Genomic DNA, 16,817 nt, shown 5'->3' with positions numbered 1-16,817 from the left:
CTGCTGTCAAAAAGAAATATATCATCTCTCTCCCCTGACCATTTTATTAGTATTCATCAAATCAACTTTCCACAAATTTGGTATTGATATCACTTTATGACATATGATACCTGATGAAATGTAATACATTGAGTTGGTTGACAAGTTTTAATATACTGTACGTACATGCAATATTGGGATAATTGCAACAAACAGACTGGTACAAGTTTACAGCTTCACAAAGTCTGTTTGGTATTTTCTGCAATTGTGAACATCAGTTTCCACTACTCAGTGTGACTTAAGTATTTCGTAATCCACAGAGCGGTGTTCATGAAGCCATCGGACTCAGCATCCACACTGGACAAGGAGTGGTTGTTTCCTGTGTACATCAGTAAACTACACACCAGATGAGAGAGTTACTGCAATTTATATGTGACAGAATGCTTACCGCACTGGGACTTGCTTTGCTTTCAAAGCTCTGTAATACTCAATGCTTTGTTTGGGGGGCACACGTTTGTCATTTTCCCCTACTAGAAGTAAGACAGGTGTCTGCACCTGGATCAGAGTAACAAAATGATTAGAGATAAATTGGTTAAATGCTATACAGAAATCATCAAGCAACACAAAATCACTCCTCATACGTGTTGGCTAAGTTTGATTGGAGACATGTTCAGCATTTGTTCCCAAACAGCAGGTTCAAGTAGACTATCTGTACTATAGTCATAGCCTGCTAAGTACATGCACCTGCACAAATCAGAAACAAAAGCAGTCAGTTAGAAAGCATGATTATTGTTTCCACCAACACATGAGGAAAATCGAATGATTGTTCGAATGCTTTTGAAAATTTGTTGTTAAACATTTTAACCCGGCAGACTGAGGCTAAAAGTACTGTTTTACTAAGACTATATTTCAAATGACTGAATGCATTTTTTCAGCCATGAGGCTTTTTTTTTATGAGACTTTTATTAGTAGATTGCACAGTACAGTACATATTCCGTACAATTGACCACTAAATGGTAACACCCGAATAAGTTTTTCAACTTGTTTAAGTCGGGGTCCACGTTAATCAATTCATGGTAAAGGCAATAATAGAAGGGCAACTCTACACCACTGCAACATGCACACCATACAATGTAGTGCATCACGTATTTCCAGTTTTTTCGATACAGCACGTCCGAAAAGAAGTAGAAAGAAGCAGAGCTTATTTATTTAATCCTACCCCTTTTCATATCATTGCAGTTTTATCTAATTTCCTTGTTCTCTGTTTGTAACAGAACAGTGAATAAATAAATAATAATGAAATAGATATACCGTAAGTAAACAAATATTAAATATATATAGTTATAGGGGACGGCGTGGCGCAGTTGGAAGAGTGGCTTTGCCAGTAACCTGACGGTTCCTGGTTCAATCCCCAGCTTCCATCAACCTAGTCACCTCCGTTGTGTCCTTGAGCAAGACACTTCACCCTTGCTCCTGATGGGTCGTGATTAAGGCTTTGCATGGCAGCTCCCGCAGTCAGTGTGTGAATGTGTGTGTGAATGGGTGAATGTGGAAATAGTGTCAAAGTGCTTTGAGTACCTTGAAGGTAGAAAAGCGCTATACAAGTATAACCCATAACCCATAGATACATAAGTAATCCTTATCTGTTGTTTGTTTTTTTTAAGATTCAAGATGTTCATTCTAATTGTTCTTCTTTGTACCTTGTGAACACTTGTAGTTTGAACAGTCTCTTAAAGGCCTACTGAAAGCCACTACAACCGACCACGCAGTCTGATAGTTTATATATCAATGATGAAATCTTAACATTGCAACACATGCCAATACGGCCGGGTTAACTTATAAAGTGACATTTAAAATTTCTCGGGAAATATCCGGCTGAAACGTCGCGGTATGATGACGTATGCGCGTGACGAAGTCAGTATAATGGAAGTTATGGTACCCCGTAGAATCCTATACAAAAAGCTCTGTTTTCATTTCATAATTCCACAGTATTCTGGACATCTTTTGCAATTTGTTTAATGAACAATGAAGGCTGCAAAGAAGACAGTTGTAGGTGGGATCGGTGTATTAGCAGCGGACTACAGCAACACAACCAGGAGGACTTTGTTGGAGCGCTAGCCGCGCTAGCCGCGCTAGCCGCCGACCTCACCTTGACTTCCTACGTCTCCGGGCCGCCAAACGCATCGGGTGAAGTCCTTCGTCCTTCTGCCGATCGCTGGAACGCAGGTGAGCACGGGTGTTGATGAGCAAATGAGGGCTGGCTGGCGTAGGTGGAGAGCTAATGTTTTTAGCATAGCTCTGTGCGGTCCGGTTGCTAAGTTAGCTTCAATGGCGTCGTTAGCACAGCATTGTTAACCTTCGCCAGCCTGGAAAGCATTAACCGTGTATTTACATGTCCACGGTTTAATAGTATTGTTGATTTTCTATCTATCCTTCCAGTCAGGGGTTTATTTTTGTTGTTTCTATATGCAGTTAAAGCAAGATGCTATCACGTTAGCTCGTAGCTAAAGCATTTCGCCGATGTATTGTCGTGGAGATAAAAGGCACTGAATGTCCATTTCGCGTTCTCGACTCTCATTTTCAAGAGGATATAGTATCCGAGGTGGTTTAAAATACAAATCCGTCATCCAAAATATAAAAAGGAGAGTGTGGAATCCAATGAGCCAGCTTGTACCTAAGTTACGGTCAGAGCGAAAAAAGATACGTCCATCACTGCCTCTCAAGTCCTTCACTGTAACGTTCCTCATCTACGAATCTTTCATCCTCGCTCAAATTAATGGGGTAATCATCACTTTCTCGGTCCGAATCTCTCTCGCTCCATTGTAAACAATGAGGAATTGTGAGGAATCCTAGCTCCTGTGACGTCACGCTACTTCCGGTACAGGCAAGGCTTTTTTTTTATCAGCGAGCAAAAGTTGCAAACTTTATCATCAATTTTCTCTACTAAATCCTTTCAGCAAAAATATGGCAATATCGCAAAATGATCAAGTATGACACATAGAATGGATCTGCTATTCCCGTTTAAATTAAAAAAAATCATTTCAGTAGGCCTTTAAACTGAATCATATTGGTGCTTTGTTTGATTTCTTTGCTTTATCCATTTCAGAAATGATATGCTAACGGTCTTAATTTTAGCTGTTTGCAAATACACCAAATCATTAATATCAATATTTTTGATTCAATAAATAAAGGGTTTGTATGTTCTCTATATCCAACATTGTGTATTATTCTAATGGATCTTTTTTGTAATACCGTTAGGGAATGAAGCGCACATTTGTAGTTTTTTCCCCATATTTCTGCACAATAACTCAGATATGGTAACACTAGCGAGCAGTAGAGTGGTGGTTGGCTGCATAGATAGTTGTTCTTCTTGAAGGTTCTCCTCTCTCCACAGAGGAATGCTGTAGCTCTGACAGAGTGACCCTCAGGTTCTTGGTCACCTCCCTGACTAGACTAAGATTAATGCAGCAAAATACACAGACGTCCTGGATAAAAACCTAGACTCCCCATCCAATCTGATGGAGCTTGAGAGATGCAGCAAAGAGAAATGGGCAACGAGGAATGGGCGAAATTGCCCAAAGATAGGTATGCCAAGCGTGTGGCTTTATATTCAAAAACACTTGAGGCTGTAATTGCTGCCAAAGGTGCATCAACAAAATATTGAGTAAAAGCTTTAAATACATACATGTACATACTTAAATTTTTTGCACAAAAATACCTTTTCATGTTGACATTTTGGGGTAGCATTTTGTGTGTAGCATTTTGAGGACAAAAATTAAATGTTTCCATTTTGGATTTAAGCTGTAACATAACAAAATGTGGAATAAGTGAAGCACTGTGAATACTTTCCGGAAGCACTGTACTTTTCATCATCTATGAATGTTCTCATTCATCTAGATCAGGGGTCAGCAACCCAAAACGTTGAAAGAGCCATATTGGAACAAAAATACAAAAAACTAATCTGTCTGGAGTCGCAAGAACTGAAAAGCCTTCTGTAAGTCTTATAATGAAGGCAACACATAATGTAAGTGTCTATATTAGCTATAATAGCCTACTATCAAAATGACTATGTGTCGCAGGCTGAAGCAAATCTTTGTTGACAGAAATGTTGAAATGTAATATTTATTCTACACATTTTTACAACATTAGAAACCATTAGTAAATCAGAGGTTACTCAGAAGGTGAGATAACTCCTGGAAATTACTGGCTTTAAATGGCCAAAGGTATAGATGTGTGTGTCCACGTTAAAGGAAACAGCAGGCTGTCTTCTTCTAATGGATTTATTACAATCTTTGGCAAGCTGGGTAACATTTGCTGTGGTCTGGAACAATATGGCACACAAACAACTATCTGAAATGCAGCCAATATTACATACAGATAATGTGTCATGAGACATGCAAAACTAAATGATATTGTCATCATCACCTGTTTGCAGGCATCGATGATCAGGGCTCTCCAGTCTTTTCTGTAGTCCGCTCTATGTATGAGTTGTATATTATTGATATTTCCAATACAATTTCTTTGGCTGTTGATATATGTTGTTCGTTGTCGATCTGGAGCTTTTTTTCCTACGAGTTTTCCTGTTAACATCAGTTTTTCTATGCTGTCTTTTCTAAGTATACAGTATGTCCGAGGGATTTCAGCTGCCTCTTTCGAATCGTTGCAATTAGAGATCTTCTTGTTTTAGCCTTTGCCAATACCTCTTCATTGCTTTTCTTTTCCGTCCATGATATGCATAGTATGTTATTGAAGAACCCCATTTCAGTTGCCTCTAATTTTCTCAGTTGTTGATTGTTTAAAGTCCAGCATTCACAGCCATAAAGTAGCACATACTATAAATACGTTTAGAGGACTCTGAGTTTAGTATCGATTGAGATGTTTCTATTTTCAAATATAAGACTCATTTTGTTGGAGCTGTCTTTTGACATGGCAATCCTTTTGTTTATCTCTTTTTCACACCTACCATCAGACGTTACTGTGACACCCAAGTATTTGAATTGATTCACTTGTTGAATTTTTTTGTTGTTGCATGTGAGGTTACATGCAGCTGCATGTAGTTTCATGGAAACTGTACGCTTTCGGTTTTGTTGAGGTTTAAAGCCGGTCCGTTTGCTGCACTGTGGGCTACTACTGTGTTCAGGATGTTCTGTAGTTTTTCTTCAGAGTCTGCCACAAGCACAGTGTCATCTGCATATCTGAGGTTGAAATTATATACAAAGAGGATAAAAGTAAAGGCTATTAAATGAGCTCAAATATACCTACAAATGAGGCATAATGATGCAATATGTACATACAGCTAACCTAAATAGCCTGATTAGCACTCCAACAAGTCAATAACATCAACAACGCGCACCTTTGTGCATTTACGCACAGCATGAAACTTTTGGTGGATAAAATGAGACAAAGAAGGAGTGGAAGATTTTACATGTAAACAAACTGTTGCGTCACAGTCCACACTATGGTGAGTTCAAGAACCGCCGAAATGAGTAGGACAAAACGATGTTCACCAAATACTCTCATCAGTGACGCATACACACAAACATATTAAACAGTGGGCTTTCTAACAATTGGGAAGGTTTGTGTCATGTTTGTCCTCAAATGAAAACCATACTAAAACAAAAACAATAATTTTCCCCCATCTTTATCCATTTTCAATCCTTTTTTAAAAAATGCTCCAGGGAGCCACTAGGGCGGGACTAAAGAGCCGAATGCCGCTCGAGAGCCGCGGGTTGCTGACCCCGAATCTAGGTCATTGTATTCTGAGGGCATTCAATCGATCGCAACTGGACTGTTTGGTTTGTCTTAAAAGACGTTTCGCCTCTCATCCGAGTAGGTTTCATCAGTTCATGCTCATAGACTTAGATTGGTCAGATCTAGTCTTAGACTTAGATTGGTCAGATCTAGTCTTAGACTTAGATTGGTCAGATCTAGTCTAAAACTTAGATTGGTCAGATCTAGTCTAGCGGCTGGTGTTAATACATCAGTAGGCTTCATCACCATCATCAGTACCTTTCATTCCACTCATTGCCTTACAATTATAGTGCAACTTCTGTGGTGCACAACAAAGCACAAGTAACAGTAAGACATAGTTGTGAAACACTGTGGGCGACAAGAAAATACTGTACCAGTCTGGGATGTCTGTGCTGCCAACCATAGACGCCAAATTGATGACAGGGTTGACAGCCACACAAGCCTTGTACAAATCTGGGTGCTGGCCAATGAGTTGACAGGCCAAGAAACCACCATAGGAGCGCCCAATAATTGCCATCTTCTGCCTGTCAAACTCACCACCTTGGAGAACACTTTCAACTGCAAACTGGTGATAGAAACAAGGAAAAAGTGCATCACAATGTAAAAACAATCTAAATAGCACAATGGACAAACATTTAAGCAGTGACAGGCAAGCTACTTGGAAAATGTAGTAAACTAAGCTACAAGTGACTCTCGATTAAATGTAGCTAGGCTACAGGGGAAGCTATCCTGGAAAATTGTAGCAAGCTATACTACAAGCTACAAAGAAAAAGTAGCTTGCTACATTATATAAATATATAACTTAACATACAATTTTCCACTAAACAAAAGAAAAAATGCTCAGTTTGATTGTTTATTAAAATAAACACGCCCTTTATCTGGTTTTTAACATATCTTTAATTTGCGTACCATGTACAAAATGAGAGAAAAAACACAGAAAACACATTCAATAAAAGGCAGTGACAATAATGATAAATAAACACCATAATATATACTCTCATGCACAGGATAAATGACTGTTTTAACAGAAACCACAGTGGCAAAATGACAATAACCTGCCCAAAGGAACAAAATATTTGTCTAAAAAAAAGACATTAAAAGGGAACTGCACTTTTTTGGAATTTTGCCTATCGTTCACAGTCATTATAAAAGACATGACAACGGATGTTTTTTTCAATGTATTTTAACTTGTAAATAAACTAGAGTCAGTTTACAGCGGAGCCAACGGCTCCGCTGTAAACTGTAAAACCCAATAAATAACCATCCAAAAAGCGGCAACAATACTCCATTTACATTTTGTGACTTGAATATTAACCAAATATTGGTCAAATTATTGTTAAAAGGGCTAACACAGACAAACTATAGCGGTAATGGTAATGTGATCACCAGTTTATGCTGCTATGTTTACATCTTCGAGTGGTCAGCTGTTTCCTCGCTTTCCTGCTCCTTGGAAGTTTATTGTAGACCATAAATCATGCCTCTCACCTGGATAGAAGAAGGTTGAGAACGTATTCCGACAAGTTGGTACATTTTGACAGCCAATTTTGAACCGGTAATGCAGAGAACGACACAAAAAGACGCTTGGCTCCACCTCCCTTTTCTTCACGAGGATTATGAGTCATTCTTTATCCAACCAGGAATATAACAACATTCTATCAGTCTGCATCCTACTGACAGCAGACATTGTATAGTAAGTGATGTTTTATTATGTTTGTTGGCTCTCATGAAGTCTGCAGTGAGCAGTAATCAGTTATGTTGTTGGGGGGGAAAAAGCATACGTTGTGATGCGTTTTTGAAACTAATGCACCGTGTATGCTTAAAATAATCAAAATATGTAATTATGAAATGTTATTATTAATGTGCTCATTAGTACATTACATATATACTTACATAATGTATATACAACCTTAACGGAGATGTTTAGATGTGTTTTAGGGCTTTATAGGCAGGACAGAGCAGCTCCCTTAAACTCCATTGTAGGGGACACTTTACAACTCCCTCTGGGGGACCCCACATCCCACTGTATGTATTTATTTTAGTGTGCCTTTTCTTTGGCTCACCCCTGTAATGCTATTCATTTTCTCTACCGTCAGTAAATAAAAACAGCGTCTCTCTATAGCTTGACATAAAAACAATGACTTGTGTGTTGTTGGGGAACAGTTGATAATAGTTATGATGCGCAGTAAAACTGAACACAACTCCCCTTAATGTGTGTTCTTAACTGTGTGTTACATGTCGTTCATGTCGAGAGCAGTTTTGATTTGGGCTTACAAGGTAAACAACTAAAATTAATGTTTTGGGCATTGTTTTATCTAAATGCACAGATTTGTCCAAATGTGGCCAAGTAGACACATTGTGGGTTTCCTGGATGTCGTTGAGAGATCCCGCTGCCTCTTCAACTAGTTTTTTTTTTCTTTTAAAACGCCTTCTTGACAATTCCCTCTTCTCTTCTCCGACTCCCTCATCGTCATTTTGGATGTCTGTTGTGATTTCCCTTCCTGGTCTGATGACCCGCCCTATCTTGCCTCTGATTGGCCTGTCCGTAATGTTTTGCCCTAATCTTAACCAATCGCGACTCATCATAGAAAACCAACCAATCATCATGGATTTTTCCCGTATATTTTTTTTCCCTGCCCGTTGAGTTTCCGTAGTCCATTTCTCAATCTCTCTTCTTTTGTAGCTTGTAGCTTTGTAGCTAAGCTACCCACTACATAAGTCTAAAAATAGCTAAGCTACGGAAATCGCTACTCGTTTAAAAAATAGCGGAGCTACTGCCTAGCTACTGGGAAATGTAGTTAGCTTCGTTACATGTAGCGAGCTACTGCCCATCACTGCATTTAAGTCTATCCATTTCAACAAAGGATGCGAAGCAAAGCTTATAAAATATATAGATGCTTGCAAATTAATCCATAAAGCCAATTCTTAATTAACACTGTGATGATGCTCCATTTTCTGCAAGTAATTGTAATAAGAGTACGCATTAATAATATTGTTATTGTAGCGTCCCGGAAGAGTTAGTGTTGCAAAGGATTCTGGGTATCTGTTCTGTTGTGTTTATGTTGTGTTGCGGTGTGGATGTTCTCCCGAAATGTGTTTGTCTACTTGTTTGGTGTGTGTTCACAGGGTGGTGCATGTTTGTGACTGTGTTAATGTTGTTTTTATACAGCCACCCTGACTGTGACATGTGTGGCTGTTGACTAAGTATGCTGTGCTTTCACTTGTGTGCGTGTTTAAAATTGGCTTGATCATTAAAAGTTGAACCGATCGTTCATTGGGTCAGCATTTCTTGACATCTTCAAGCAAAGACATTTGTCAAACCCGTTCAACGCTACATTGGTGTCAGAAGTGGGATGGCTTGCTCAAAGAAGCTTGAGGATCTCATCAAGTGCTGGGAGAATGCACTTCCGGATGAAGACCGACTACCTCGTCACCAGGAAGAGGAAAGGAACAAGCGCCGCCCTGGTGGATTGGAGGCTCAACTACCTCACCACCAAGTAAATGAGAGGAACCTGCGCCGCCCTAGTGGACGGGAGGCCCATCCACTTGGAGGAAGAATGGAAGCTCAATATGATGGGACAAGATTGGAAGCTCAACCAGATGGAAGAAGTGCGCCTCGTGTTGGAAGGAGTGCCTGGCGAAGAAGTGCCTCTCCTGCGGTGATGGTGGACACAAATTCCCTGCGAGATGACTACAGGCCAAGCATCGCCACTCCAAAGCTTCCTCACTATAGTGGAGAAGGCTCTATTGAATCCTTCCTCCTCCAGGTCCAGCTAGCAGCACGTTTGAATGGCTGGTCTGATGTGGCAACCGCAGGGCATGTGGCGCTGTCCCTGGAATGCCCAGCCTTACAGTGTTTGGTCGATTTACAAGAGGAGGAATTGGCTGATTGGGGGACCATGCGCGAGGCTCTTCAACGACGTTACGGGCGACCAATCCATGCAGACGAAGCACGAGAGCAGCTGTACAAGCGGCGACGCCTTTTGGGAGAAAGTCTCGGAGCTTATGCTGCGGACCTTCGCCATCTGGTGCGAAGGGGCCACCCAGCGTTTCCAGAAGTATTACAGGAAGAGCTCACCGTGCAAGCCTTTGTCCGTGGTCTACAGCCTGAACTACTTCGGGAACATCTCAGACTGTTTGCTAAACACTCTCTCTGCCGCATTGACTGAAGCCGAACGTGTAGAGCACGTCCTGTTTCCAGATGGCCGCCGTGATGTTCCGCGAGTCCGCCAGGCTGGATGGGACGAGACCGAACGAGAGGGAACCGACCAAGTGACTGCAAGGCCCCGGCCACGCTTCTCTCAGAGAAGGCAGACCGAAGTGAACTGTTACCGCTGCGGTGTCCCTGGCCACATTGCAAGACACTGTCCAGCCCCTGCCCCCATTGACGTTGCCGCTGAGGTGTCGTCAAACTAGAGAGGGGTGTCAGTGTCGGGGAACTGACACCCGGGATGGTTTCCACTGTACCCGAATGTGACGCACAGTGCTTGGGCCGCCTGGGCAGGGCCCGGGGGCTATACCTGGAATGTGAGTTTGATGGAACAGTCTGCAGAGCCCTGGTTGACACGGGGTCCACTATCTCCATCATCCGGCCGGGTGTCCTTCCCCACTTGCAGCGCAGCTTGCCATCAGGCTGGACAATCACCAACGCCCGAATTACAACCGTCACCGGTAGCAAGGCTGCCATGCTGGGCCAAGGGACAGTGTGCATTAAGGTGGCGGACCAAGAGAGACGACACCCATTCTGGCTGGCTGACATTCAAGACCCCTGCATTGTTGGGCTTGACCTGTTGGAGATGTGGGGAGCTGTGGTCGATGTGCCTAGGGCCACGCTTCATCTTGGTGAGAAAACAGTTGCCCTCCAGGGTACTGATGAGCCAGGCGCCTGCAGAGTGACAGCCCCCACAGAGCCGTCCCCGGCTACGGCCTTCATGGTGGACCAGGAGAAGTCTCAACCTAACCCTTCTACTAATAGACTGCCTACTATAGAGACCCAGCAGGCTATTGCAGAACTGTTAGAGCGAAGCAGTCAAGGCCTGGATACCACCCAGCAGGAGCGACTGAAAAGCTTACTGAATGCCTTCCAAGACATTTTTGCAGCGAAAGATGAAGACTGCATGCACGCCAGTCTCGTACTCCACGACATTGACACAGGAGACGCACGACCAATCCGGCTACACCCACGCCGTCTGCCCCTTGCCAAACGAGTGGCTGCCCAGGAGAAAATCAAGGAGATGCGCCAGGCGGGCATCTTCGAGCCCTCCAGCAGTCCATGGGCAGCACCCGCAGTTCTGGTCAAGAAGAAGGACGGCTCGTGGCGGTTCTGCGTCGACTACAGATGGCTCAACGATGTAACCCGCAAGGACTCCTACCCGTTGCCGCGCATAGATGATGCGCTGGACTACATCACTGGCTCCTCCTGGTTCAGCTCCCTGGATCTCCGAAGTGGCTATTGGCAGGTGGAGTTGGCCGCCGAAGCTCGACCAAAGACAGCGTTCACAGTAGGTCAAGGACTCTGGCAGTTCAAGGTGATGCCGTTCGGGCTTTGCAACGCACGTGCCATGTTTGAACGGTTGATGGAGAGAGTGCTGGCATCCATCCCCCGTGATCGCTGTGTGGTGTACCTGGATGACCTCCTGGTGCATGATGCAGGATTTAAAGGGCCTTTACAGAACCTCCAGCATGTGTTCCAGGCCATTCGTCAGGCTGGGCTGCGATTGAACCCCAAAAAGTGCCATTTGCTTCGGCGTGAAGTTTCCTTCCTGGGGCATGTCATCAGTGGGCAAGGTGTTGCTACTGATCCAGCCAAAGTTGCCACTATCCATGACTGGCCAGCGCCAAGAGATGTTAAAGAGTTGCGGAGTTTCCTGGGACTGGCATCCTATTACCGGAGATTTATCAAGGACTTTGCAACGATTGCTAGGCCCCTTGCAACCGGCTCACACACAAGGAACAGTTATTTGAATGGACTGACAGCTGCAATGAGGCTTTTGCACAGCTGCGAGAGGCCTTGGTCCGAGCCCCAGTGTTGGCCTACCCAGACCCCAGCCGACCTTTCATGGTCGATACAGATGCCAGTGATGTCGGTGTGGGGGTTGTGCTGTCACAGGAAGGGAATCACGGCGAGCAGGTCGTGGCCTTTTACAGTCGGGGGTTGAGCAAGCCAGAGCGGAACTACTGCGTCACCCGTCGGGAATTGTTGGCCATTGTCCTGGGCCTTAGTCATTTCCGACCCTACCTTTATGGTCAACGGTTTGTGTTGCAGACAGATCACGCCTCCCTCACCTGGTTGCTGAACTTCAAGGAACCCGAGGGGCAGCTGGCCAGGTGGGTCGAGATCTTGCAGGAATATGACTTCACGATTTCTCATCGACCAGGCCGCCTGCACGGCAACGCTGATGCACTGTCCAGACGGCCCTGTGAGGAGGCGTGTCGTTTCTGCCAGCGGGCGGCAGAGCGGTGCATGCCAGACCCATCAGTAGCTGCAGTCAGGCAACATGACATCACAGTCGACCTGGACAGCTTCACCCCCCAACAATTGATCGACCATCAAAGACAAGACCCAGTGCTTGAGAGAGCTCGCAGCTGGGTGGGGGCACAGCAGCGGCCGGAATGGACCGCAGTGGTGCACTTGGATACTGAGACCAAAGTAGCCAGGAGGCTGTCCCAGTGGGACAGCCTCCTGTTGTCTCGCGACCTGCTGTATCGTCGCTGGGAAGCTCCGACAGGACAACATGCTGCCCTCCAACTCGTGGTGCCCCGTGTGCTGCGGCCTCAGGTCCTCGAAGTGATGCATGGCTTCCCAGGGACTGGCCATTTTGGAGTGACCAAGACCTTGCTCCGACTGAGGCAGCGTTTTTACTGGCCGGGCTGTCGCCGTGACGTGGAGATGCACGTCCACCGCTGTGATGCATGCACAGCAAAGAAAGGCCCCACACGCCGCTCCCATGCTCCCCTGCAGCAGTTCCAGGTGGGGGCCCCCATGGAACGAGTGGGTGTGGACATTCTAGGCTCATTTCCGGTCACTGATAGCGGAAACCGTTACATCTTGGTGGCCATGGATTACTTCACGAAGTGGCCTGAAGCGTATGCGGTACCCGACCAGAGCGCTGCAACAACGGCAGAGAGATTGGTTTCGGAGATGTTCTGCCGATTTGGAGCTCCAGAGGAGTTGCACAGCGACCAGGGACGGAACTTCGAGTCCCAGGTATTCCAGGAGGTGTGCCGTCGCCTGGGTGTGAAAAAGACTCGCACCACGCCGCTGCATCCTCAGAGCGACGGGTTGGTGGAGCGTTTTAATAGAACCTTGGCCACACAACTTGCCATTCTCACCGACAAGCGGCAGAGAGACTGGGATTTACACCTCCCACTCATTCTTTGGGCCTACAGGACAGCGGTGCAGGAGTCAACACGCTGCACCCCTGCATCATTGATGTTTGGTCACGAACTACGCACGCCTGTTGATTTGGTTTTTGGCCCAGCCCCAGAACCAGAAGTGAGAGGAGCGCCGGGCCTGGACTACTACTACAACCTTGTGGAGCGGCTGCGGGAGGCCCACGATTTTGCCCGCACCAGCCTGACGGAGGCTGGGGCCCAACAGAAACGGGCATATGACCTCCGCAGTCGAGGCCAAGACTTTGAACCAGGCGCGCATGTCTGGGTCTACAACCCGGTGAGAAAGAAAGGACTCTCCCCAAAAGCTCACTAGCCACTGGGTGGGACCCGGCAAGGTCCTCCAGAAGTTGTCCGACGTGGTCTATCGGATACGACTGGCACCTCGGAACCGGCTGGTGGTGCTGCACCGAGACCGCTTGGCCCCATACCAGCCATTGGACCAGAGCCGGGGGCACTTGGAGTCAAGCACCCTGCCAGAGAGGGAGATACCCCCAGGGAGCAACGAGGATGCTGAGGTAATACCCCCTTCCGACCTACCTGCAGACAGTGGTAGCAGCCAGCCGCCATCAGAGGGGCGTCGACGACGCCGGTTGCCTCAGCACTTGCGGGACTTTGTGATGAACGCATGGGCTGTTGGGGACAACGAACCCAGCTAGGTGGAGGCTGTGTAGCGTCCCGGAAGAGTTAGTGTTGCAAAAGATTCTGGGTATCTGTTCTGTTGTGTTTATGTTGTGTTGCGGTGTGGATGTTCTCCCGAAATGTGTTTGTCTACTTGTTTGGTGTGTGTTCACAGTGTGTTTGTGACTGTGTTAATGTTGTTTTTATACGGCCACCCTGACGGTGACATGTGTGGCTGTTGACTAAGTATGCTGTGCTTTCACTTGTGTGCGTGTGTTTAAAATTGGCTTGATCATTAAAAGTTGAACCGATCGTTCATTGGGTCAGCATTTCTTGACATCTTCAAGCAAAGACATTTGTCAAACCCGTTCAACGCTACATTATTATGGTGAACTAATTAAGTTGACTTGATGTTGGTTTTAAAACAAAGTTGGTTGATTTGCACTGTTCCAGTCTTGTTACTGTTCATTTTCTGTAAGCTTTAGTATTTGTTACTTAACAATTACTATTCATTCAAGTAAATGTCAATGAAATAGTACTGAAGCATTTAGGTTAACATGTTAAAAATATAAATAATTCATATGGAATCGAATCTTTTTTGTTTTAATTGTCATAAGAACTATAACGTATGAATATGCCACATGTCGGCTGTTGTCGTGATCCCAAGACACAGAGAAGGGTTTATTTAGGAACCGGGCATAAGAAAGGTAACACTAACACAGGTGTAGCATGAACTCAGAAAGCAAAAGCACACTTTGGCATACAGTAAATAATGAACCAGCAGTGAAAATGGAAACCATGTGGAACAAAATACCACAGAACTAATTAAGAATGGGTAACAGGTGTGGTGGAACGGAAAAGGAACAGAAAGTAAAAGTTATTAAAGACACAAACCGAAAAGGAAATACTGAAAAAACAAGAGCTCTAGCACAGGCAGTGATTCTCAACACAGGAAAATAATAAACATAGTCCCAACTGTCATCAGAACCCTTTATCTCTTGATTTTGACAAATCAGTATACACTGTACAAAGTGTAGAGCAGTATCGATTTACTATCCGTTGAAAATGACTTAAAAGGGAAATGCATGAAACAAAAATTGAGCTGTTTGACCCCAATACCAAGCAATATGTTTGGAGGAGAAAAGGTGAGGCCTTTATTCCCAGAAACACCAATCCTACCATCAATCATGGTGGTGGTAGTGTTATGCTCTGGGCCTTTTTTGCTGCCAAAAATGGGACAATAAAAAAGGAGGATTACCTCCAAATTCTTCAGGATAACCTAAAATCATCAGTCCGTAGGTTGGGTCTTGAGCGCAGTTGGGTGTTCCAACAGGACAATGACCCCAAACACACGTCAAAAGTGGTAAAGTAATGGCTGAATCAGGCTACAATTAAGGTTTTAGAATGGCCTTCCTAAAGTCCTGACTTAAGCCTCAATGAGAACATGTGGACAAGGCTGAAGAAACAAGTCCATGTCAGAAAACCAACAAATTTAGCTGAACTGCACCAATTTTGTCAATAGGAGTGGTCAAAAATTCCACCAGAAGCTTGCCAGAAGCTTGTGGATGGCTACCAAAAGTGCCTTATTGCAGTGAAACTTTCCAAGGGACATGTAACCTAATATTAACATTGCTGTATGTATACTTTTGACCCAGCAGATTTGGTCACATTTTCAGTAGACCCATAATAAATTCAAAAAAGAACCAAACTTCATGAATGTTTTTTGTGACAAACAAGTATGTGCTCCAATCACTCTATCAAAACATAATAAGAGTTGTAGAGGGGGGTGCTGGAGCCTATCTCAGCTGCATTCGGGCGGAAGGCGGGGTACACCCTGGACAAATCGCCACCTCATCACAGGGCCAACACAGATAGACAGACAACATTCACACTCACATTCACACACTAGGGCCAATTTAGTGTTGCCAATCAACCTACCCCCAGGTGCATGTCTTTGGAGGTGGGAGGAAGCCGGAGTTTTTGACACAATATTTTAGCTGTAAAAAGTGTCACGCATTCTGCTGCATGTGGTCTTGGTTCCGTTTTCTAAGGAACACTGTAAACATGTGTAGCTTGTTCAGCATTAGTGAAAAAAATTCCTAAAATGCCTTAGAAAAGGGTAAAAGCTAATTACACAATACAAACACTCACAATATGATAGAATGCTAAAAATATTATGACAAACCACCTCAATGAACGTAACGGAATTTTACAGCCTTTTTGCTGAATGAAAGAATGCACATATTGTGGGATTTGTAACATTAATTAGGAAAGATAAAACACTAAATATCAAGAACATATGAACCGCTCTCCTCTTTACTTCCCAGATGACCGTCTCGATATCGATCTTTTACAATAAAGCAAAATGCAACAGATATGCAACAAACACTGCAAAACATGGACAAAAATACCCCACAGATTCATACAATAATAATCCATAAAATATAATTTTCTGCAGAACAGAACTTTGTTGTAGAAATCTGCTTCCCTGACAGTCGAGTCTCAGGCAACAAACCCCGCCCACTCTGCTTTTTGCCTCGTCTGCTTGGAGCTGATGTGACGTAGATTAACTTAATAAACCATATCTAACTCAAAAGCGCAGATTCCAACCATTACAATACTCTCTATAGTTCAAGATTTACGGTAATTTGAAAAATACATTAAAAATCGTATGGGAGGCTCCAGTTTCGATGGTATAGGTTTAAAAAAAATATTTGGAGACGTCTGGCGGGCCGGGTTGAAAAGCGGCAATTTGCCCATGCCTGGTTTACGGTATGTGATGCGCATGTCAAAATAAAATATTCCAATTACAGTAACATTGTAATTCGAAATATGATCGGATTAAATACATTTTGTCCATGTACACGTGGCTACTGTGAGATGTACTCACTTGTGTTGTAGCTATTAAGACAGTAATGGCTGTGTTGACATATTTTCAGATGACTGTAGATCTATACAAGCTGTACACTGACTACTCTCAAGAATAGTATATCCAAGTTTCCTTTCTATAGTATTGTACCTTGAGATGATATACTGTCATAAAAATGATTGTTAAAATGTCTACAACATGGTAAATA

The 16,817-nt window shown here is 44.0% G+C and overlaps 1 protein-coding gene across 1 annotated transcript in view; it reads right to left on the bottom strand.

Annotated features, from left to right (window-relative positions):
• Positions 1 to 263: 263 nt before the first annotated feature.
• LOC133654381 (acylamino-acid-releasing enzyme-like) overlaps positions 264 to 16,817 on the bottom strand; it is a 41,891-nt gene continuing 25,337 nt past the window's right edge. The window contains exons 19-22 of the mRNA XM_062054699.1: positions 6,105 to 6,295; positions 621 to 723; positions 428 to 534; positions 264 to 375 (exon numbers count right to left, since the gene is read on the bottom strand). Of these exons, the coding sequence (XP_061910683.1) occupies positions 264 to 375; positions 428 to 534; positions 621 to 723; positions 6,105 to 6,295 (513 nt within the window). The remainder of the gene's footprint in view (positions 376 to 427; positions 535 to 620; positions 724 to 6,104; positions 6,296 to 16,817) is intronic.

The sequence above is a fragment of the Entelurus aequoreus genome, linkage group LG07 (assembly GCF_033978785.1).
Source record: "Entelurus aequoreus isolate RoL-2023_Sb linkage group LG07, RoL_Eaeq_v1.1, whole genome shotgun sequence".
In the NCBI taxonomy this organism is placed as follows: domain Eukaryota; kingdom Metazoa; phylum Chordata; class Actinopteri; order Syngnathiformes; family Syngnathidae; genus Entelurus; species Entelurus aequoreus.
This window is presented reverse-complemented; position numbering and strand designations above follow the sequence as displayed.